This window comes from Ambystoma mexicanum, chromosome 4p (genome assembly GCF_040938575.1).
Source record: "Ambystoma mexicanum isolate Mex_15411 chromosome 4p, UKY_AmexF1_1, whole genome shotgun sequence".
Taxonomy (NCBI): Eukaryota; Metazoa; Chordata; class Amphibia; order Caudata; family Ambystomatidae; genus Ambystoma; species Ambystoma mexicanum.
Genome location: NC_090927.1, coordinates 144928013 through 144951322, shown reverse-complemented (window position 1 = coordinate 144951322; position 23310 = coordinate 144928013). Strand labels below are relative to the sequence as shown.

General features: G+C 46.8%; 1 protein-coding gene across 1 annotated transcript in view; it reads right to left on the bottom strand.

Moving 5' to 3' along the window:
• The window catches only part of LOC138453084 (dihydropyrimidinase-related protein 1-like), a 325099-nt gene that overhangs the window by 100802 nt on the left and 200987 nt on the right, over positions 1-23310 (bottom strand). Inside the window, exons 4-6 of the mRNA XM_069605592.1 lie at positions 9594-9758; positions 7021-7082; positions 1472-1552 (exon numbers count right to left, since the gene is read on the bottom strand). Coding sequence (XP_069461693.1) covers positions 1472-1552; positions 7021-7082; positions 9594-9758 — 308 coding nt within the window. The remainder of the gene's footprint in view (positions 1-1471; positions 1553-7020; positions 7083-9593; positions 9759-23310) is intronic.

The following is a 23310-nucleotide window of genomic DNA, read 5'->3' as shown; positions in this document are numbered from 1 at the left end:
CCCTTCCATGCAGATGCTGTTCTTTAAGTGGTGCCACTTCCGGTCTCCTCTCATTCTCATTCCTCGCACACGCCCTTCTTTCCTGGCTCCCCTCCCCATCTCCCAGCCCTCCCATGCAGACGCTATTCTTTAAGTGGCGCCACTTCCGGTCTCCTCTCATTCTCTTTCCTGGCACACGCCCTTCTTTCCTGGCCTCCTCCCCCCATCTCCCAGCCCTTCCATGCAGATGCTATTCTTTAAATGGCGCCACTTCCGGTCTCCTCTTATTCTCATTCCTGGCACACGCCCTTCTTTCCTGGCCTCCTCCCCCCATCTCCCAGCCCTTCCATGCAGACGCTATTCTTTAAGTGGCGCCACTTCCGGTCTCTTCTCATTCCTGGCACACGCCCTTCTTTCCTGGCCTCCCCCCACATCTCCCAGCCCTCCCATGCAGACTCTATTCTTTAAGTGGCGCCACTTCCGGTCTCCTCTCATTCTCATTCCTGGCACACGCCCTTCTTTCCTGGCCTCCTCCCCCCATCTCCCAGCCCTTCCATGCAGACGCTATTCTTTAAGTGGCGCCACTTCCGGTCTCCTCTCATTCTCATTCCTCGCACATGCCCTTCTTTCCTGGACTCCTTCCCCCACACCCCCATCCCTTCCATGCAGACGCTGTTCTTTAAGTGGTGCCACTTCCGGTCTCCTCTCATTCTCATTCCTCGCACACGCCCTTCTTTCCTGGCTCCCCTCACCATCTCCCAGCCCTCCCATGCAGACGCTATTCTTTAAGTGGCGCCACTTCCGGTCTCCTCTCATTCTCATTCCTGGCACACGCTTTTCTTTCCTGGCCTCCTCCCCCCATCTCCCAGCCCTTCCATGCAGACTCTATTCTTTAAGTGGCGCCACTTCCGGTCTCATCTAATTCTCATTCCTCCTGCACATTTTCGGACCCACTTTGCTGTATTTTTTATTTTAATTTTAATTTATTTATTGGATTGGTTTATACAAACCTTATACAAACAAAATGAGCAACACAAACTATACTTGAAATGTTAGAATTGCTTAAAAAAAGGGTACAAAAAGTGGGTCTCATTACGAGTTTGGAGGTAGCCGTGCCCTTAATAAGGGCACGGCTGCCTCCAAACTCGGGTCCAGGTCCGTGGTCCCTGAATGGGGAAATACCGGGCCATTCCGACTTTGGAGGGCCCGGTATTTCCCCATTCAGGGAACCCGGATCATCCCCATTCCCATTAATTACGGGCCCGTTGTTAGCATGCTGGTCCCCTCGCGGGACCCGCAAAGGACATCTGGTCTGACCAGACGTCCAGAGCGGGTCCCGCAAGGGGCCCTCGTAATGAGGCGATACGGGGTTAACAGCGCCGTTAACCCCTTAACACCTCACTTGTAATGAGGCCCAATTCAATGTTTGACATGTTTGTAAAATTCATCAATTAATTTCAACATGCATAAAAATGTCACAGCCGCAACTGACCTGGGCTATCAAGTCTCCATTTTCTGCGTGAACGAGGATCACTGCGCCGAGGCCCTTCAGGAAGGTGAACGCTTCATAGAGCTGAAAGGAACAGGAGAGAGCAGTCATGAGGACAATCACTGCGACACAGTACCTGCACCCTAGGGGCCACAGTAGCAATCCTACCATGCAATCTTCCAAATATATAGTATATATATATATATATATATATGTAAATGTGCACAATTTAATTTCACTTCCAGTGGCATTAAAAATACTAAGAAAAATCTTCTAGATATACCAATGACTAGTAAATCCTCTTGAACGTTGGGTGCCGCTTCGTGTGCCATTTTGTGCCTTGGAATATTTGTAAAACCTATTTTATGACATCAAATTTCCCAACTATAACAGCACAGCCGACGAACTTGCCGGGAATTGTAACTATGGCTCGCGGCGGGACAGACATCCGCAGACGTCAGCCATTGGCCAGGTCAAACGTTGTCATGCAGGCCAAGACCCCGGCCATGGACTGGTTAGCCACCTCTAGGCGGCACACCTTGTGCCTGGTGGCGGCACGGCTGCCCGTTGGCTCCTGCACGGTCACCGGCTTGTTCAGGCTAAAGCTGCTCTGAATCTTCCTACCCTCTGGAGTACCCCCATGCCCAAAGCCCAAGGTGGCTACAGACGCCCCCGATCTTTGCCTGGCCTACGGCATACTGACAGTACTGTGCAGGAGTCTGAACCTACGGTGTCCCAGAGGGGGCTAGATTTAGCAAAAGTGCTGGTAGTGCCTCTGGATATGGCCGGCACTGCATCATGGTGAGGTCTGTAGGGTTGAAGGTTGAGGGTGAAAGTGCAGAAAGGGCTGGATTTGCAGGCGGCACTGTTGGTGTAGGCCAAAAGGTGGCAGGTGCTAGTGGTGCTGCAGGAGAGTATCGGGCTTTGGTGCCTGTCAATGCTGCAGTGACACACTTCCCTCCTAGGATATAGTTCATATTTCTGAATAGCCTATGTTGTCGTCCTCTTTTTTTTCCTTATTGGGGTTCTAACTATGTATAGTTTATAGAATAAGGTCAGATTCATGGAACTACTTGCACGTAAAATAGGGTACTTGCGGGCCAAACTGCGTGCATAATCCTGTTTGTCGATTCATGGAATCGAATGCGCCGAATATTCCTTGGACTTGCGTGGATTTTGCGCATGCTCGGCATGGCTCAGCAAGCAGCCGAGTGCATTGCTCGAGACTCCATGCCGAGCTTGGGTGAGGCTTGCGCAGAGGGTGGAGTAGGGGACAGAACTTGAAAAATGTGAAAGAACAAGGGAAAAAGTGGGCGTTATGAGGGACGGGCTGCAGGCAGACCATAGCACGTCCACAAATGCACACAGTAAAGCATATTCTGGGATATGACCGCGCAACCTCTCACTTGTGAAATGCCCAAACAAATCCCTTGATCTCTCCACCACCCGAAGGTAGGCGTAAGGACACTTGTGCATAGGAATCACAGCACAGAGGTGAGTTTGCATGTCGGATTTAGGGTTGCGTGCATGCAGACGGGGTTCTGATCGGACTTAGGCGTGCAGGTATGCTGCGTAGTGGGGTGCTGGCCGATTTATGTGGGTTCGCACGCAGATTTTCTGAGTTTTACTCAATTTCCAAAGTGTCTTACGCATGTTGTCGAGGTGCTAGCAACAGTTACTGGGGACCCTGTGGAGGGTTCCTGAGATGCAGGCCTGCTTGGGAGACCCAATGCACTGTTTGAAGGGTGTGTGTATTCACGAGCGCACAAATGTAGCTGTTCTGGCTGTTTATGCTTTGCGTGGGGGCGTGGCAGGGGTGTTCCGGTGTGACTTGCGGATACGGTTACTTTGCACTGAAAATTCCATGAATACGCGAGGGCGCGCATTTTTTATTCTGCGCAAAGGCTCATGCAGTGGCGTTCTAGGCGCACAGCAATTGCAGGACAAATTAGCACTTTTCCATGAACCGGGCCCTAAATATAGCTCTCTTGACAATATCATCCCCCTGCCTGCCTCCCCGCTCCGGTTGGCAGCAAAACCTCTTTTTTGTTTCTCTGTGTAATTTTCTCATTATAACATTGCTTTTCGGTGCAATATCAGCAAGGTTCATGCATAGTTACATACAGTAACATCTGATAATGCCCTGTGCGTGAGACCATGACCAAGTCCCTTCCATGCATTTACCTTGTTGAATTTGCTGCCCATCAACCAGGCGATTTGAGCTCACTCACTCCCACACGGTGAGTGCAAGATACTTCCTGAGGCCACACACAATTCTTAGACGGGGGATGGCATGAACATACACTGTGACGTCCCCTTGTGTCTAACCTTTTCTGTCCCAATCTACTATCATATCACGGTACAATTCGGTGTCATTCGTTGCTCTTAACATCAGTTTCGGAACGCGGTCACCCACCTAATAATAGAGTGTTTGCCCTTTTTTCCAAGCACTCATCAATCCTATGTCAAGATTTCCACCTTTACAGTCCCTGCACCGCTTCTCTGTGGCCGCACCCATACACTCACTCCTTGCACCGCTTCTTTGTGGCTGCACCCATACACTCACTCCTTGCACCGCTTCTCTGTGGCCGCACCCATACACTCACTCCTTGCACCGCTTCTCTGTGGCCGCACCCATACACTGACTCCTTGCACCGCTTCTTTGTGGCTGCACCCATACACTCACTCCTTGCACCACTTCTCTGTGGCCGCACCCATACACTCACTCCTTGCACCGCTTCTCTGTGGCGCACCCATACACTCACTCCTTGCACCGCTTCTCTGTGGCCGCACCCATACACTCACTCCTTGCACCGCTTCTCTGTGGCCGCACCCATACACTCACTCCTTGCACCGCTTCTCTGTGGCCGCACCCATACACTCACTCCTTGCAGCGCTTCTTTGTTGTTGCACCCATACACTCACACCCCTAATGTTGGTAATTATTGATACTGGGTCCGTTCTTCATTAGACCGTCTTTTCAGGGGCGATGAAAACGGAACTTTGCCATTTTCTTTTTTAATTTTTTTATTTTGTATTTGTGTTTATGGCTAATATCAAATATTAAAGAATTAATAGGACAATTTGACAAATAGACACATAACCTTAAAACAAGCATGAGTCAATTTCATACACAATAATATTAAATCCATTCTATCAATAACAGAATTAAAATGAATTTAAAATGTCTAAACAATCACCACATCATTCCATAAAATACTCAAATACAATTACACTTTTAGTTCACACCAAACCTCTTAAAAATGTCTTTTAAAAATGCAACTATAGCCACAGTTACTGAAACTCTGAAATTATATTAGTCTGGAAGAAATTGAAAGGCTAAAGTTTCATCGTTGCTAAGAGATATCCTCAGTTGCTGATCTGACAAAACACAATGTAGCAAGAAGAGCGATGGCGCAGATCCTCGAAGCCCAAAGACAGTCACCTGAGCATACACGATGTCCGCTCAACAAGGCAGTGCACCAGAAGGGGGCATTAATATAGCCCTATAGACTGAGGAAGACGCCACAGGCCATACGTTGTGGAAGGGTTATTATCCCAAGCGTTAATGACCCCTCCCAAGGTCTATGAGGCCATTAGCACGTGCTGGTGGTAGCAATACATGTTTTGAGTTTTTGGTGGTGAAGTAAAAATGTTGCATTAATAGTGAGTAAAGTAATTAGAAATACTAAGTTAGGAAATACATGTGGTTTTATTTCACAATATTTAAATAACAAGATTGTCTTCATAATTTAAGCAATTAATTTGCAAACTTGGTAAACCTGGAGTGGGCTTAGCATTATAGCATCCATTTCTCTATAAGAAAGTGAACGCATGTACTATACTGTCGAACAAGGGAATGTCTTGTCGATTGGCTGGAAATTGGATTGATATGATATGTTATTTATAACACGCTTAATACCTAGAGGTTTCTAAGCGTGGACCGAGGGATCGAACCTGTGTTTATCCGTGTCATCTTGCTTCCAAGGCGAGCACTTTGCCGCTGAGCCATCCTCCCAAGATTGCTGTTTCACTCTCTGCTTTTGAACACAGGATCTTCAGAATGCAGTCATTACCAGTAGTTATTGGTTGCGTTCTAAACACATTCTGATTGGCTGAGAGGTCAATAACGATTTCCATGTGCTAACAACATATAACGACCTCCCTGAACTCATCAGCTGCAAAGAGCTTTGCCTATTGTTAACCATATAGATGTAAAAGGAGCCTAACACCGATGGTGTCAAATATATTGCTTCTAAATTTCTGGATAGGCTAGAAGAAATCTGACAGTCACTCTGGAGATCTGGTCCTTCCTGCTTGAAAATATGGAACAAGTAATAATTACTTTCAATGTTGAAAACTTTTTGGCTTATTTATCTTTTTTGTCCTTATTTTCATGGCAAAAACAAGTACGGGTGTCCTTACTCATGTCTGCGGATTGGGATAACCACCTGCGCAGAGGCATTGCAAGGAGGGGGGGGGGGGGTTGAGGGGGCTATAGCCCTGGGTCTTTTGGTTGTAGCCCCAGATAGAAGCTTAGGGGCTACAACCAAAAAGGCTAGCTAGCCCCCAGTCCCGACAGTCCCAAAATTAGAGTAGCCCCAGATCTTTTCCAGACCTAGCAACACCCCTGCACTTGCGTGAAACCTCTGTGTTCCCATGCCGAAATGACATGCTGCAGTGAATGTGATTATGGCGGCTTCATTGCTACATATGGCGCAATACATGGATATTGATTAGGCAATGAGGGCCACCATATTGTGTCTGTGTGTTACAAGTGCAGATCTCTGCTGGGTGCACAGGTTCAGTGTATTCTGGCAGATTCCTGGTTCGTGTGCCCTTCATTACACACATGCAGGGACTCCCTGATTAATCTCTGCTGTGTACAGACATGGATCAGAAGCTTGTGTGATCTTACCGGCTACTTGATATGATATGATATGATAGTTTATTTATATAGCGCCTACACACAATGTGTTTCAAAGCGCTGCAAGGCAAGGGAGGGAACAAGGGAAAATACAATGACATTCTTACAGGCCATGAACAGTAAGGATGTGAAATTAACTATCGTACTCGGCCTGACGACATTTCAGATAGTGCAAGAGTTAAGACATAGATAAGGAAGGGAGGGGGAGACTGGAAAGGAAATGGAAACAGACAGGCGACTACCGTACTAGGCCTGACATTTCTGGTAGAACCGGAAATTAAGAAGAGGTGAGGGAGAGGGGAGGAGAAAGGAGGGAGAGGAACAAAACAAGCGGCTATCGTAATAGCCCTGATGACATTTCAGATAGTGCTGGGATGAGGGGCACAAATAAAAGGAGGGGGAAGGAAGGAGACAAACATGTGTTGCTATCATATTACGTCCATGGACAATTCTGATAGAGTAAGTGCATAGAAAAAAGTAAAGGAGGGCGGGAAGAGAGAGGGAGAAGGGAGAGGAGGGGAAAACAGAGAATAAAACAGTAAGAAATGAAGAAAAAAAATATATATATAACACAGGAGCCACCTTAGCACATTACCTATTCTGCTGAAACACGAATACACATTACCTGGCTGTCGGACATCTGGTACAGGCCTTTGTACGCCATGTAGACCTGGAAGGAGCTGACACCTGTTAAAAGGATCATTAGAAGTGATGCTATGATTGACATGCTGCATTTGTTTATATTATTAGGTATAATGACAACCAATTAGACATTTACAGTAGGGAAGCACAGTTGGAAATTGCACCAGTCTAACAGTAATAACATAATTGCGTATTTGCCACTTTAAATGCAGGCCAGTAAAGCATTGTCGGTTATGGGGGAAAACGGGCCATGGGGGTGCACTAGGATACAACTGGACATTGCGCAGTTTACCCTGTGGCCAACTTCCTGTATGGGGCCATCCTACGCCAACCAGTAAGCATTAAACACATTGGTTGACCTAGTACATGGCCCTAACACAGCATGGAGACCGCAACAACATGCACTTGTCCCTGGCAATGTCGTAGTTGCAGCACACTGGTGTGGCGTGCCATTCTTAGACCGGTTGGGGCACTGCAATCACTGCAGGTATTTGAATGGGTGTGGGTGCCAGGGAGATGCAGGCACACATTGCATTGGTCCAGCAAGAGGCTGGCGGGCCCAATGGCGTTATAGGCATACTGTACCCGTGAACCACTCGAGAGTGCGTGCTGACATGCCAGGAGGCTGTCGGGCACCTTGGCATTATAGCATACTGTACCCGTGAACCACTCGAGAGTGCGTGCTGACATGCCAGGAGGCTGTCGGGCACCTTGGCATTATAAGCATACTGCACCCGTGAACCACTCGAGAGTGCGTGCTGACATGCCAGGAGGCTGTCGGGCACCTTGGCATTATAAGCATACTGTACCCGTGAACCACTCGAGAGTGCGTGCTGACATGCCAGAAGGCTGTCGGGCACCTTGGCATTATAAGCATACTGTACATGGGAACCACTAGAGAGTGCGTGCTGACATGCCAGGGGGCTGGCGGGCGCCATGGCATTATAAGCATACTGCACCCGTGAACCACTCGAGAGTGCGTGCTGACATGCCAGGAGGCTGTCGGGCACCTTGGCATTATAAGCATACTGCACCCGTGAACCACTCGAGAGTGCATGCTGGCATTTCCAATCGCATGTTTTTGACTCTTGCCACTCTGGATTTCCCTACAAGGCCATCAATGTTTTGTCACACTTTCTGGGTCTCACTTCTTAGAGTCGTTGTGTTTAGTGTTTCGCTACATTATACATTACATACACAACATTGGATGAATAGCGCAGTCCTGCTGAAAATGTAATTTCCCAACAACGCTGACGTTGAGAACTATTATCCAAAGGGTGCGTGTGTGCCTCTTCTTATCCCAAATGTCTCGCCCTGTAGATTAGGAGGCCATCCAAGGACTGAACTCCTTGCAGCTTTTTTCCTGCAGCCAATGGTTTTTAAAGGGAAAGACTACCTTCTTTTTGCCTATGTAAAAGATATGTACAGCACTGCAAGGTTTTTCTTGCTCATTGTATCATGTGACCTCCATCGGATGAAGTCTATGGGGCTTTGAAAGCTTATGCATTTTATCACTGCACCATTATATTTTCAGTTAGTCCCCTAAAAGCTAGCAAACCTTGAATTCTCTTCTTTGCACATTACATTGGCAACCAGGAAGTTAAAGACTTTTATACATGGCATTCCGTCTAAAAGATGACTTTGAGTTTTGTAACCTCAAAGTATTTATTCTTAAAAATGTTGACCGTTTTTTAAATATTATTTGAATGCCTCCTGAAGTTCCTCCTGCCACACCCTGTGAGCAGACTGAGACTTTCCGAAATGCATATCTTACTTTCGGCCTCATTATAAATCGGCTGGTCCGGTATCAAAGTGCTGATATTAACGTACACTGGCACTTTACCGGACTGGCCAACTGCAGGTTTGCCAGTGGGGCACCTGAGTTACCTCCAGCTAAAGATGGACGTAAGGCAGGCACCCTACTGCCAGAAATCGCCGTTATAACCGGCACCGGTATTGCCGGTAAGAAGAGCACATCACCCAATGGGAGTCCTATGGGACTCAGTGAATGGGGATTTACGCTGTCACACCGGCACTCTTAATCCAGCAGTAGTACCGAAAACGGAGTACCGGAGACAGTAATAAAATGTGTCAGTGTCCTGGAAAATGTACCGCAAAGCTACCAGCAACCTCATAATGAGGCCCGTTGTCTTCGGTTTTGGTCTCAGGCTTTAAGGCTGGGGGAAATCTGACTTCTTACTCACTACGAACGCATCCCAAGGTCTGAAGTGGTTCGGTTCTTTATGTTTCCTCGTCTCGTAGTTCAAATCTGGCATTTGTCCTTTAGGTGTCAGGCATATGGAGCGCTGGCCGGACCTGTTCCTCCAACAGGTTTTGCCTGTTGCTTCAAACTAATGAGATACATGTATATTAATTTAATATAACCTGCTATAACTTCAAAAGAAGACTCAAAGGAAATGTAGTAGAACATGTGCCTATCTGTTGTGATATTCACTTAAACGAGTGCTGTATGTTGAGTTTTCAGATTTCATGCTTTCAAACAATAAATCGACAAATATGTTGCCGCGCAGCCAGTGTCCTAGTTCCTCGACATACCTTTGTCTTGCACCAGTACGTCCAGTTCCTCCCGGATCCCGTCGTACCAGTCTGTGATATCGACATGGAGAGAATAGTCACAGCACGACTTTGTGTCGGCGACTTCGTGCCACTTTTCGAAGGTGGTCAGCAGTGTTGATCCAGGGTCAGGGAACACGTGGTCAACTGAAATGTAGAGAGGAAACCAAACTCAAGTACAGACGCTGGCATTTGGTGTTCATTTTTTGCCGAGTGATATTAGAGCTCTGTAAAGCAACATTGTTGGCCAATTGTTACTGAGTTGCTGTACCCGACATATCACACGAAAGGCTAACGCACTCCCCTCTCTGTCTAGTTCTTACTCTCTCCCTGCGCGCTCTCTGTCTCTCTCTGTTTTTCTCTCTCTCGCTCTATGTCCCTGTCTCTTTCGATGTGGGTGCAGGTTGTGCTGTCAAGAGAGTGATTGCTAAAGCCAATTCAACTATTGAAGACAACTGTGCAAACAGATGAGGAAAAAAAAATGTTGGGGTTAGAAAAAGCAGTTACTAAAAACAAAATTGCAAATTACTTGATTGTACTCACATTGTAAAAAGACCCTTTGTAAAATGTTTCAATTATCTTTGTTTCAATTATCACTTCCAGTATATATTTTAGTCATAATAAGAACTTTACACTTGTCTTACTAGGCGAAGCACATTTTTAAAACCTAGAATAACCATATACAATATTTTCTGATAGAAATGTATCATTCCATAATTGATAGTATTGTACACTCATATTGCATCCTTTTGAATACTGCTATGAGAAAGGAAACAAATAGCAGCAGTGAGGGTTCCTGGCTGCCTTGCATAACATCAAAGAGCATTTTGGCAACATACAAATGAGCACAGATCTTTATGTTTTAACCCTATGTTTGTGATAAAAGGGTTTTATGCTTGAGCCATGAAGTGCATGCCTTCATCACAACACTCACCCTCACATTAAAACATTTGTAACATTGAACCATATTTACTGATTCAAACCGCGTCTCAGGAGAATAGCTTGGAAGCAAGACGGCACGGAGCAGCACAGGTTCAATCTTCAGGTCCACGCATAAAAACTTCTGTGTATTAAGCGTGCTATAAATAACCTATCATATCATATCAAGATTTGAATGTGAAGATAACATGTCTGCAGCATCAGTCACTCCGTTCTGGTCGAAGAGTTGGAGATAATGTTTTCCTTTCCCATGCTGAGGTGCATCTGCTTCTTAGGGTACATATGTGTTGGCGCGTGTTTGGTTCCTAATGCGCAGACATCCTAAGAGACGTATATATGTAGCATAAGATTTAAGGGTGTGTGAGGAGGTGCACAGAAGCGAGCGCATGCTGTTAATGGTTTGTGTTGTATGTATATCCATAATATCCTATGAAAATGCCTTTATTCTTAGGGATTGCAGTATTTTCCCACAGAGGAACCTATTTTGGTCTTCAATAGTCAGACCGGTCTTCTGCTGGTGACCAGATAATGGTGCCATCCACTTTTCCATAAAATGCAAATAGAATATTCAATTCCTTGCATTGAACTTCTGTCTGCTCTTCCAACCTACTTTTTAAAGGCCTTCTCCTAGACCCACCGCTTAGTTTAGCCCGTTCAGCTCTCCCAAAATGGTAACTCCTACCTTCCTCTGCTCCATGTTCATGTTTTCCTGAGAGCTGCTCCTCCTCGCACCCTGTTCTCGTAACTAGGTGGCTCCACGACTCCTAAACGCGGAGAGGGGCCTCCGCCATTATCGTGGGACGCCAGCTCTCTGCGTGTTCAAGGCTATGGGCAAGCTTGAGTTCCTCCCTCCACGGGGTTTGCTACCATGGGCTCACCCATTGTTCTCAAGCTCTGGCACGATGCTGACTCACCCTCCATGCCTAAATGGTGTCTTCCCCAGGGTTTCTAGGTGGTCAGGCCTTGATGCGTAACAGCCTACTGGAGTGGGAGCTTATTGATGCATGTGTGTCTGTGAAAGTGCATGTTCCATGTGTTCAGGAGGGTGCAGATGCATGTGTGTGTGAGAGAGAGTATGAGTAGTGTTTCACGGAGGGTGAGTCTAAGTCTTGAGTGAGTCCAGTCCTGAGCCCTGAGTCATCATACAGTGTAAATAGGGCGATTGATGGGAATGTATCACACTTGGGCCTCATTACAAGCACAGCATGCGGGTAAATAAACGCCAGCAATGTGGCAGTAATTCTGTTACCGCCGCATTTCGCCGCCCATCTCACTTCCATTTTTGATGAAAATCGTATTAATTAGATATATGTTCCAGTGTTTGTAGAATAGGCTGTACAGTATGTAATATCTGTTTAGGCATACTGCTATATATAATAGGCCTTGGGTTTGGTTTTACTGTTTTGTTCTTCCTTTGTTTCATCTGCTAACTCTGAAGCAGATTTCATAGAATTTAAACTTAATATTTCAACTCTTTTAGGATCCATTGGCCTACTGAATAAGTCATTAAATGTTTCATTCATATTTGTGCCTCCCATCAGATTTATTTTGACAAAGTCCACGACAGCTACTAGCTCTATATGAGAGGGTGGCTTTGTAAAATTGGTTTTCCAATTAGTTCATTTAAGGGACCACCCCCCGTGGGTGACATTTGTCTAACTCATTTGTCCCCTTTATGAGTTTTTCCCTTCTGTTATGCCTGGACATGGTGGAGGCTGTGCTGGGCATGGCGGAGGCTGTGCAGGGCATGGCGGACGCTGTGCTGGGCATGGTGGAGGCTGTGCAGGGCATGGCGGAGGCTGTGCCGGGCCTGGCAGAGGCTGTGCTGCTGGTCATGGCAGAGGCTGTGCTGCTGGTCATGGCGGTGGGTGAGCTGGGAATGGCGGATGCTGTGTGGGCATGGAGGAGGCTGTGCAGGGCATGGTGGAGGCTGTGCCGGGCATGGTGTAGGCTATGCTGCACACGGCAGAGGCTGTGCTGGGCATGGCAGAGGCTGTGCTGGGCATGGTGGAGGCTGAGTTTGGCTTGATGGAGGCTGTGCTGGGCATGGCGGAGGCTGTGCTGGGCATGGTGGAGGCTGTGCTGGGCATGGCAGAGGCTGTGCTGGGCTTGGTGGAGGCTGTGCTGGGCATGGCAGAGGCTGTGCTGAGCCTCCTCCACATTTATATCTGTAAGAAAAGTGGTGGTTCCGGAAAGAATCCACCACTTTTGGGCCTGAGGCATGTCAGTGTTTTATGGCGCAGCAACTGACTTAGAAACCGCCAAAAGGGCAGTGGGCTGAGTCTGAAGATATTCTCCTTCTGCGGTGACAGCTGAATGGCTGAATCCACAGGTGTCAAAATCAGACACCACAGGGCCTGATTCTGAGCTCGTGCTAACTATAGTGTTTGAAAGCCAACATTCCCCCTCCAGATTCCAGCACCACCAATAGTGGAGAGGACATGTTGTGTTTCCCTGCAGCAAACGCTGCATAAATCTGCCGTCTCCACAGAAACATGTGCTCCACCAGCACTGCAAGCATTTTATAAAAGATTGCCACTTTTCCAGTTTAAGAAAGTTTTCTTAAGCTTTCATTAACTAAGAAAAGTGGAAATGGCATTTTTATAAAGGAAAAACTGTGAAGCAGGGTTTAACGGCACCTGAATGATGTCCTATTTTAACTTCTCTTATTGACGTGCTAAAGCTGTGCTCTTGAGAGCAGACTGCCCTGCAGTGCCAGTCCCTGCATTTCTCATGGTTGCTAAGGCTGTTGTCAAGCAGTAAATCAGGTGCATGCTAAAGTCGTGGCCAGAATAGGGTGCTTTTAAAGAAAGTGTTCCTCCTTCATGGACCTCTGTGTTTTGGCATGCACCTCAGGAGTGTCGCTGACAAGGGAAAAGTGCTGGCCTGAAAGGCTGCAGTGTTGTTGGTGGTTTTGTGGGTAGACGTTCAGCGGAAAAATCTCCTCTGCTTGTGCAGCCTTTACACGTGCTGCCAAAAAGCTTTCATTTTGAATGTAGACAGATACGTGTTGCACGTGTTTGTTGTGAAGGCATTTCTAACTCATTTGTCCCCTTTCGGGGGCTGACAACAGTGCTAAATTGAAATAAACTCAAGACCCACCTCTTCAGGGAATACCTCCACCTCAACGCCTAGGCCATCACAACGGCGCTCGCGCCACCTAGACGACGCCCGCCCCTCTCCTCCCTGCCACCCGGTAGAGCTGTACCCTCCTCTGTGCCCTCTGTACCCTCCCCCGATGTATATCTGCACTGTTGTATACCTCTGAAAAGCGCTCTATGTATCTGCACTGTTGTATACCTCTATAAGCGCTCTGTTATGTATCTGTATTGTTGTATACCTCAACGCTCCGTTATGTATCTGCACTGTTGTATACCTCTATAAAGCGCTCTGTTATGTATCTGCACTGTTGTATACCTCTATAAAACGCTCCGTTATGCATCTTTACTGTTGTATACCTCTATAAAGCGCTCTGTTATGTATCTGTATTGTTGTATACCTCCGTAAAACGCTCTGTTATGTATCTGCACTGTTGTATACCTCCGTAAAGCGCTCTGTTATGTATCTGCACTGTTGTATACCTCCATAAAGCGCTCTTATGTATCTGTATTGTTGTATACCTCTGTAAAGCGCTCTGTTATGTATCTGTATTGTTGTATACCTCTGTAAAGCGCTCTGTTATGTATCTGTATTGTTGTATACCTCTGTAAAGCGCTCTGTTATGTATCTGCACTGTTGTATACCTCTGTAAAGCGCTCTGTTATGTATCTGTATTGTTGTATACCTCTGTAAAGCGCTCTGTTACGTATCTGCATTGTTGTATACCTCTGTAAAGCGCTCTGTTACGTATCTGTATTGTTGTATACCTCTGTAAAGCGCTCTGTTACGTATCTGTATTGTTGTATACCTCTGTAAAGCGCTCTGTTACGCATCTGCATTGTTGTATACCTCTGTAAAGCGCTCTGTTACGCATCTGTATTGTTGTATACCTCTGTAAAGCGCTCTGTTATGTATCTGTATTGTTGTATACCTCTGTAAAGCGCTCTGTTATGTATCTGTATTGTTGTATACCTCTGTAAAGCGCTCTGTTATGCATCTGTATTGTTGTATACCTCTGTAATAAAGCGCTCTGTTATGTATCTGTATTGTTGTATACCTCTGTAATAAAGCGCTCTGTTATGTATCTGTATTGTTGTATACCTCTGTAAAGCGCTCTGTTATGTATCTGTATTGTTGTATACCTCTGTAAAGCGCTCTGTTATGTATCTGTATTGTTGTATACCTCTGTAAAGCGCTCTGTTATGTATCTGTATTGTTGTATACCTCTGTAAAGCGCTCTGTTATGCATCTGTATTGTTGTATACCTCTGTAAAGCGCTCTGTTATGCATCTGTATTGTTGTATACCTCTGTAAAGCGCTCTGTTATGCATCTGTATTGTTGTATACCTCTGTAAAGCGCTCTGTTATGTATCTGTATTGTTGTATACCTCTGTAATAAAGCGCTCTGTTATGCATCTGTATTGTTGTATACCTCTATAAAGCGCTCTGTTATGTATCTGTATTGCTGTATACCTCTGTAAAGCGCTCTGTTATGCATCTGTATTGTTGTATACCTCTGTAAAGCGCTCTGTTATGCATCTGTATTGTTGTATACCTCTGTAGAGCGCTCTTATGCATCTGTATTGTTGTATACCTCTGTAAAGCGCTCTGTTATGCATCTGTATTGTTGTATACCTCTGTAAAGCACTCTGTTATGCATCTGTATTGTTGTATACCTCTGTAAAGCGCTCTGTTATGTATCTGTATTGTTGTATACCTCTGTAATAAAGCGCTCTGTTATGTATCTGTATTGTTGTACACCTCTGTAATAAAGCGCTCTGTTATGTATCTGTATTGTTGTATACCTCTGTAAAGCGCTGCATTGCTTCTTGAAGCCAGGTCCGTTCTCAATAAATACCATAATAATAATAATAATAATAATAATAATAATAATACTTGAATTTTGTAGAACAGACAGCGCTTGATATGGAAAAATAAAAGTTACAGAATATGGGCCTGATTCTGAGCTTGTGCTAAAAGTAGTGTAGAAAGCCGGCTTTCATCCGTCCAGTTTCCAGCCTCACCCTTCGGAGGTGGGTGTTAGGATTGGAGCGGAGATGTGGTGCTTTCCTTCAGCAAAAGCTGCTAAAATCTCTCGCTCTGGCAAGAACATGTGTGCCAGTGGCAGTACGAGCATTTCTTTAAAGACTGACACTTCTCTAATTTAGGAAAGTGTCGTTAAGCTTTCAGCAATTTAGAAAAGTGCTGCTGCAGTCTGGGAGATGCTACTTTTAGACAGGGGAAAGAGTGCAGTCGAGGATAAGGGCACCTCAGAGGTGTCATGGGGCCTCATTACACGGTAGGCGGTGGACCAAGGTGCTATTAGCACTTTGGTCCATGTCGATAAAATACCGGCACCGCCTTGGAGGAAAGGGGAATTACCGCCCTATTCCAAGGTTGGCGGGGCGGTAATTCCCCCTTCCCCCATTGCCCTTCCCCATTCCCATTTTTGCCCCATAGGGCATAATGGGAATGGGGAAGGTGCTAATTACGGTACCGCAAATTGCGGTACCGTAATTAGCAACCTGGTCCCTTTGCGGGTTGGTTTTTAACGCCTGCTAAAAAGCAGGCGTTAAAGTACCAACCCGCAAAGGGACCTCGTAATAAGGCGGTAAGGGTTAACGATCACCGGTACCATTATCGGTGACCGTTAACCCTTACCGACTTCCGTGTAATGAGGCCCATATATCTCTTTTTTTAACATGCAAAACCAGTGCTTTTGACAGGAAAATCCCATCACAGTGCCTGCCCAGCATGACTCAAGGTTGCTAAGGCTGTTGTCAAGCAGTAAATCAAGCACAAGAAAAAGAGGTTGGCTTTGATGCCAGTGTACCACATTACCACTTTAACAGAACATGGTGCTTTTAAGGAAAGTGTTCTTCCTTCACAGACACTGCCGGGTAGAATGTTGGCTTCCCGCACTACTTTTATCACGGAATCTGTGTGTTTGCCATTATAATACAGTCTTGGTCATAGGAACTTACTGGCGTGCCTGTCCTTATGGAACCCACTAAATGATGTAAACAAGAATGCAGCTGGTGTCCCATGCCAGGAGTGCCTTCCGCTTCCATGGTCCCAGTGTACGGACCCCTACATGATCTAGGGTACCGTGGGTATATGTCCGAGGGCCACACTCTGGCTTATCAGAAAACCCGGTTGGACTGACTCACACCATACTCACCGTCAGTCTCACCTGTGCAATATAAACCTGTGTGCTGCAAGGCCATGTTATGTTATGTTATGTGCATTTATAAGGCTGCATGTTTTGCAGTGTATCATGCTTACATGCGACATACAATGACTTTGTACAAAGTGCTGCCTGATGCAGTAACATGCCGTACTCTGTCTTCCCAGAGTATTCATACCTGTTCATGTCTAGAAGTATTCTGCTGTATTCGGAAATCCTCCGACCTTCTGCAGTTTAAGAAGTAGCTGAAAGCCGGTTTGCTCCATTTATGTTAGTAGGAGGGTTCATTATGTGTTCCCTACTTGCCTACTTTCTTCCTGAGTGGCTACTGTTTTGAGCACTGAGAAACAACTCATTGGTAGTAGTGGCGACCCCTTTTGAAATTGAGAAGTAGCATGTTTTTATCACCGAGACAGTCGATAACAGGTGTTATCGACTGTCTCGGTGGTAAGCACATGCTACTTACAGTAGTTATTGGACCTCTTCTGAGTCATAAGGAAGGCAAAGGTCAGTTACGAGTTATTGACTATTTTGCGGTCAATCAAGCTGCCAGGACTTTAATATATATCTATCGAGACCCTCCACGGGTCAGGGGTCTCGTGGGGGCAGTTTTGGGTGACTGAAGACCTATAGCAATAGCGACAAACTCAATAATCTCTCACTACCTCCCCGTGCAGACCACACCACGCGGGTCACCATTGTCATTCTCACGCCCTGGACCCCCCCTCCATGGTTAGAGGTAAGAGATTCATAGAATGCTTATATAGTGATTTCATCGCTGGGAAATAACATCGAGGGGTCATCAACATTTTTGTAACCCACTAAATACCCTTCCCAACCGATTTTAGGGCTGGTGTAATTATATATACAAACTCCAGTCCTAGAATATTTGGGGATAGTGTAAGATAGTGGGCTAAATAAATATCAAGTGCCCCTCGATGTTTAGCGTCAGCGATGAAGTCACTACTGACCAACAGAATCCTCTCTGCCTTGCATGAACGCGAGCGGACCTGTGAAACCCCAAGCACTCTACAGGCGCTGCACGGATTCTCTAAAGTGAGTCTGCACATTCAACTGGCTACGTGCCCAGTGCACGCGAGTGCACTCCTGCGCAGCCGCTCACCTGTGAAATGCTGGTAGATGGGGTGCCAGGGGGTAAACTGCATCGATGAAAGCACATTCCTGGTGGGATGCAGGGAAATGGGTAAAGCTGCCAGGGCGGTTGCAGCTTTATTCTGCCTCAACTGGAACCAGTAATCCATAGCATGAACATTTCTATTTTTTTTAACATGACCACCTCCCAAATGGAGGTGGAAATGGAGAGCTATCATTTGCTGTCACAGGCCTTTTGATGCCCTTATGAGAAAATGTGCACGGCCCGCAAGCATTCCCAACAGCTAGGTGTGCATTGCCACGCTGCATACCTAATGCACACCGAGGAGATGGGCTGTGTCCGACACTTAGATGTGAAAGGAGTTTCCGGATTCAAGCCCCTGCATGATATGATGTGACATTTATAAAGCGCCTATGCACAAGTGTTTCAAGGCACGACGAGGCAAGGGAGGGGAAACAAAAGGAGGACAAAGACGACGATCTTACTGGGACTAGTGACATTGAGATTGCGCAAGTGCAGGAGAGAATTTTCTTTGGTCGAAAAACTAAAATTCCTTTAGGGTTTTTGCCCCTTTTTTAAAAAGAAAAACATAATGCGGAGCGAGACCCGCGTACCGCCCCCCACCCCCCACTTCTCCCTACCTTAATTTAATGTATTCCCTTACCTACCTTAATGTGGTCATTTCTATTTTCGTTTTCGTTCTTTTTCTACCGATACCCCCTTTAAAGGCAACAACCAGAAAGGCAAGGCCTTTGCAATCACTGGAGGTGGTGTTACAGGCTTACATCTAAACAATACTAACGAGCAGGCGGCGCAGCTCAATACTTGCGCGGCTCGTTCATTAATCCCGGATGGATTTTTGGCTTTGGGCCAGGCAGTCTCAGCGCCGCAATCTATCTTCTGGAATCAGAGCTGGTGAGCGCTATCGAGGCGGTGAACACATGCCCAGGTCAATTAAAGGCAGTCAGTGGTAACTGGATTGAGCCTCGGCATGGCCCCACCGCTGAACCCTGATCGAAATAATAAAAGAAGCCAGAATCAATTCACCAGAACAGAACTAATCTGATCAAATGCGCCGCAGATGCAGGGACTTCCATGGAGAGTGTGGGGAAAGCATGATCTGAGCGCCTAACAATGTTATAGGGGATGGGAGCTTGGGTGGGGGGGGGGGTGACTGCAGAAAGGCCCGCTGCAATGCTCTGCCTAACAACAGCACAGCTGCCTTATTTCTGCCCTGCTGTCAGCCCTACGAGGCGGATACACATATATTGACAGGGGCTTAATAAAGGTCTACATATTTCTGAAAAAAGCCGCAGTCGCACCCACTGCTACGATAGAAGGTTTTGGGCCCTTTTGCGATTACGTTCGAACAGCCCAATGCAGCTACCGTTGACTACGCTAATGCCAGACAGGCAGTGCCGGCCTAAGCGGTGGCAGCACCCCGGGCAGTGTCATAAAAGTTTGAATAGGGTGCCTGCCCCGCCTTCTACCACCATGCTAGGACGGCGGAACCCTTGAAAGACTCCCCCGAGCTGGCATGGCAGCGGGCTAAAGGCATCCCGGTCGGTCTCCTGCGGCTGCCCTGCCCTAAGGCCGGCCCTGCAGGCAGGCCTAGGTAGAAAGCAAGATACAAAGTTGAGGAAGGATGTTCTTGTCCCATTGACATGGAAAGATGAGGCAGCCGGTGCCATTATGGGATCAAATGGGCTGCTGGCCACAGTGCTGGAAATGGAAACAATGGGCCCAGTGCTGAGTCTTCTAAAAGCTTGTTGAAGAGCGGCTTGCGTCTGCGTGCAGGTTACTCGTGTGTGTCTTCTGAAAGTGGTTTGCTTATTGGGGTGCAGGATTGATGGAACGATACTCAGGCTAGACGTTTTCTTCTGGAGCGTTGCTCCATCTTGTTCCGGCCCACTCTCTGCGCTGGCTGTACACTGATCTTGCCTCTCCCATCTGACATCAGGGCTGCAGTATGCTAGCCACACTGTCACCCTTCAGATGTTCTGGGCCACAACTTCCATCAGGCGCAGCCAGCCAGGTTAGTGGTGAGGGATCATGGGAGTTGTAGGCCATACTATCAGCAGGCTTCCCAAGATCCAGACAATGGTCCCCATGAAGATCGAAGAGGAGTGGCCGTATCATGTGGCCCAGCCTCCCTGACCAGAGTAGGGAGAGGACTTGTTCTGGACCCAAGCATTGCCAATGTATGTGGTAGCTAACAGAGCATGCTGGATTTTTTTCTGATTCTGGGATGCCTATTGGCTTGTGTTGATCTATGGATCAATGAACGTGCTGTTGGGGAAGGGGGTGCCCCATGGATCATCGAGTGTAACCCCCCGAAAAGCTGTTTTTCCTCACAACCATCCAGCTACATCACAAACACCAAACTGCAGGGGCTTATTAATCAGGCCTCCGTATGTGAGGGTGGCGTTGAGTTTTACAGGTCGGTGATATCCGCTGCTGCGCGACAATAACAAGAGTTCCCACAGTCAATTCTAGCATCTTTAATGGCCTTGTAGCAAACATACAGTGATCACGGCAGAGAATGGTGGATTCTGTATAAAGGTGACAATATAATAGTGGATATATTAGCATTGAACTATTTTAATGATTTGTACAGACCATTGATGAGGTATTGTCAGAAATCATGCCTGGAGGTTCTAGTTTATTTTCTGTATCAATGTTAATGTTTGTGATGAGAATGTGTGGATATTTAGGCAGCGTGTTACTCATTTAGGGGCGGGCACTAGGGCCGGGCACTAGATACCTGATTATTGAGCTAGTCAGACTCATACAGTTACTACTGATCCAGGTTGGATGTTCTCAGATATTCCATGTATACAGCAAGAAGTCTCCACTATGCATGTGTGGGACATTGCACCAGCATGCAGGACTTGGGAGAAACCATCCCAAGTGGATTCAGTTCCACGCAACTGGACTCGGGCCTGCAGTCTCAAAAAGAGCTTACCCGGGACTCTCACCTCTTTTCACCTCCCAGACACCAAAGGAGGAGGAGAAAACAAGATGCCACGACTTAGAAGATCTCAAGTGATTGATTGGTCAATCACCATTAAGGGAGACCAGTGCCCAATGATCCTTCATCTACTTATGGGTGTCTTGAACGTTCAGGCCGTCCATCGCTCTGCTCCTCTTGCATATGGACCTGGACAGCTGTTAGCCTAATACAGTGAATTCCTCGATATGAGTTTGCAGTTGTGAGCAAACTTCTCTTGCCAGGAGTTTTAAGATGAGGTTGATGTTGCTAATTTGACAGTATAGACTGCACATGACTATGGGTTGAGGGCTGATGTATTATGCAGGAGGCTGATCCAAGACTGTGGAGCAGCCTGGGAAGACATTCCCTGTGCAGGATATCATTTTTACATTTTTAATGATAGTCCTGTATGTATGTTTATATGATGTTTTAGAAGCTAGGGGGTAACAGAGCAGTGTACAGGCAGTGGGTTATACACAGGGAGGGTCAGAGGCCGGGTTGGTCTCAGGGTAGGCATGACCACTTACACTCGACATTGAGTGATATACACAGGGAGGGTCAGAGGCCGGGTAGATCTCAGGGTAGGCATGACCACTTACACTTGACATTGAGTGATATACACAGGGCGGGTCAGAGGCCGGGTTGGTCTCAGGGTAGGCATGACCACTTACACTCGACATTGAGTGATATACACAGGGAGGGTCAGAGGCCGGGTTGATCTCAGGGTAGGCATGACCACTTACACTCGACATTGAGTGATATACACAGGCACAGGGCGGGTCAGAGGCCGGGTTGATCTCAGGGTAGGCATGACCACTTACACTCGACATTGAGTGATATACACAGGGAGGGTCAGAGGCCGGGTTGATCTCAGGGTAGGCATGACCACTTACACTCGACATTGAGTGATATACACAGGGAGGGTCATAGGCCGGGTTGGTCTCAGGGTAGGCATGACCACTTACACTCGACATTGAGTGATATACACAGGGAGGCTCAGAGGCCGGGTAGATCTCAGGGTAGGCATGACCACTTACACTTGACATTGACAGGAACGCTGGCAGTTCTTTCACAAGCTGCAGGCGTGACTGATCTGTGAGGATCTACAGTGTGGATGGTGCTCCAGAGTGCTTGCACTTTACAGGAAAAGGCCTGTTTTATAATCTTATCAGCATTTCTTTATAATCAGCCTTGCGAGGAATTAGTCTGCAGCAAGACATCTAGGAATTCCATTTGAATTGTTTGGAAAGTTCACAAATCAACTCGAATATCAAATTCAGCAACTATTCAAAGTCCAAGAAAACCCCATAGAGCAGAAAAAAAGTAATGCGAGAAATCGGGGGACTTTGTCTCTTCTCCCCAAGAGGGAACCCCGCAGCAAGGCTAGGGAGGTGACCCTGCTCCCAACACCCTCCCTAGGGGTAGAGGCAAGTGGGACCTCACTGGGAGAGACTCCCCCTTTGGGGACAAGGACTCTCGTTCCTTTGAGGAACTCCCTAAGCCATTTCCCATGGTGGCATATATGGGACTATCAGATATGCGTAACACTATCGAAGCCAAAGATTTGGCAAGAGCCAAAACTGAAAAAGACATCTGTGAGCAAGAAAGACGACCTGTCTCTAAAACTGAGATGAGTAGACTGATGTCTGAGGAGCAGGAAGGAGGAGCAGCATTTGCTGAGGATAGGTGAAGACCAGAGAGAGAGCGAAGAACGTAAGCAGGGGAAACCTGTGAGAGGTGGAGCCGAGGAGAGCCACAAAGTTTGCAACTTTCAGAAGAGCGGCTGTCCAACGATGGCGAAACCACTACCCCAAAGAGACAGCAAGACATCGGCCTACACGAAGCCATACCTGGTCCCATGGAGAGAGAGGAACGAGAGCAGGATGCCAACGGAGTTGAAAAGACGGAAGACTGGAGTGAACAAAGCGAACCTGAGCAAGAGAGAACACTGCAACACAGACCCAGGGAACAGAGGAAAAACCCTATAAACCAAGGTGTAAAGAGTGGAGAATATCAGAGAGAGGCTGATATGAATACAAAGTGAAGTTAAATGAACCACTTAAGAGAAACGATCCTCAGAGTCAACTGTCCGAGGAAAGGGGAACCCTAAGAGCCAAGACAGTATATCCCAGCTAAGAAGATATAGCAACCTGAACCTGAGAAGAAGCAAGAGACCAAAAGGGCGATATGTAAGGTAATGTAATTTGTCATTTGTACATCGCCTTTTCCCATTGATATGACCTCGATGTGCTGCAGGTGAACGCCCTTGGGGCACCAAAGTCCAAGGTATGGGAAACCCATCAAAGGAGTTTAGAATGTGTGTGTGAATTTTAGGTAATACGAAGATAGCTAGGGGTGGCCAAGTCCC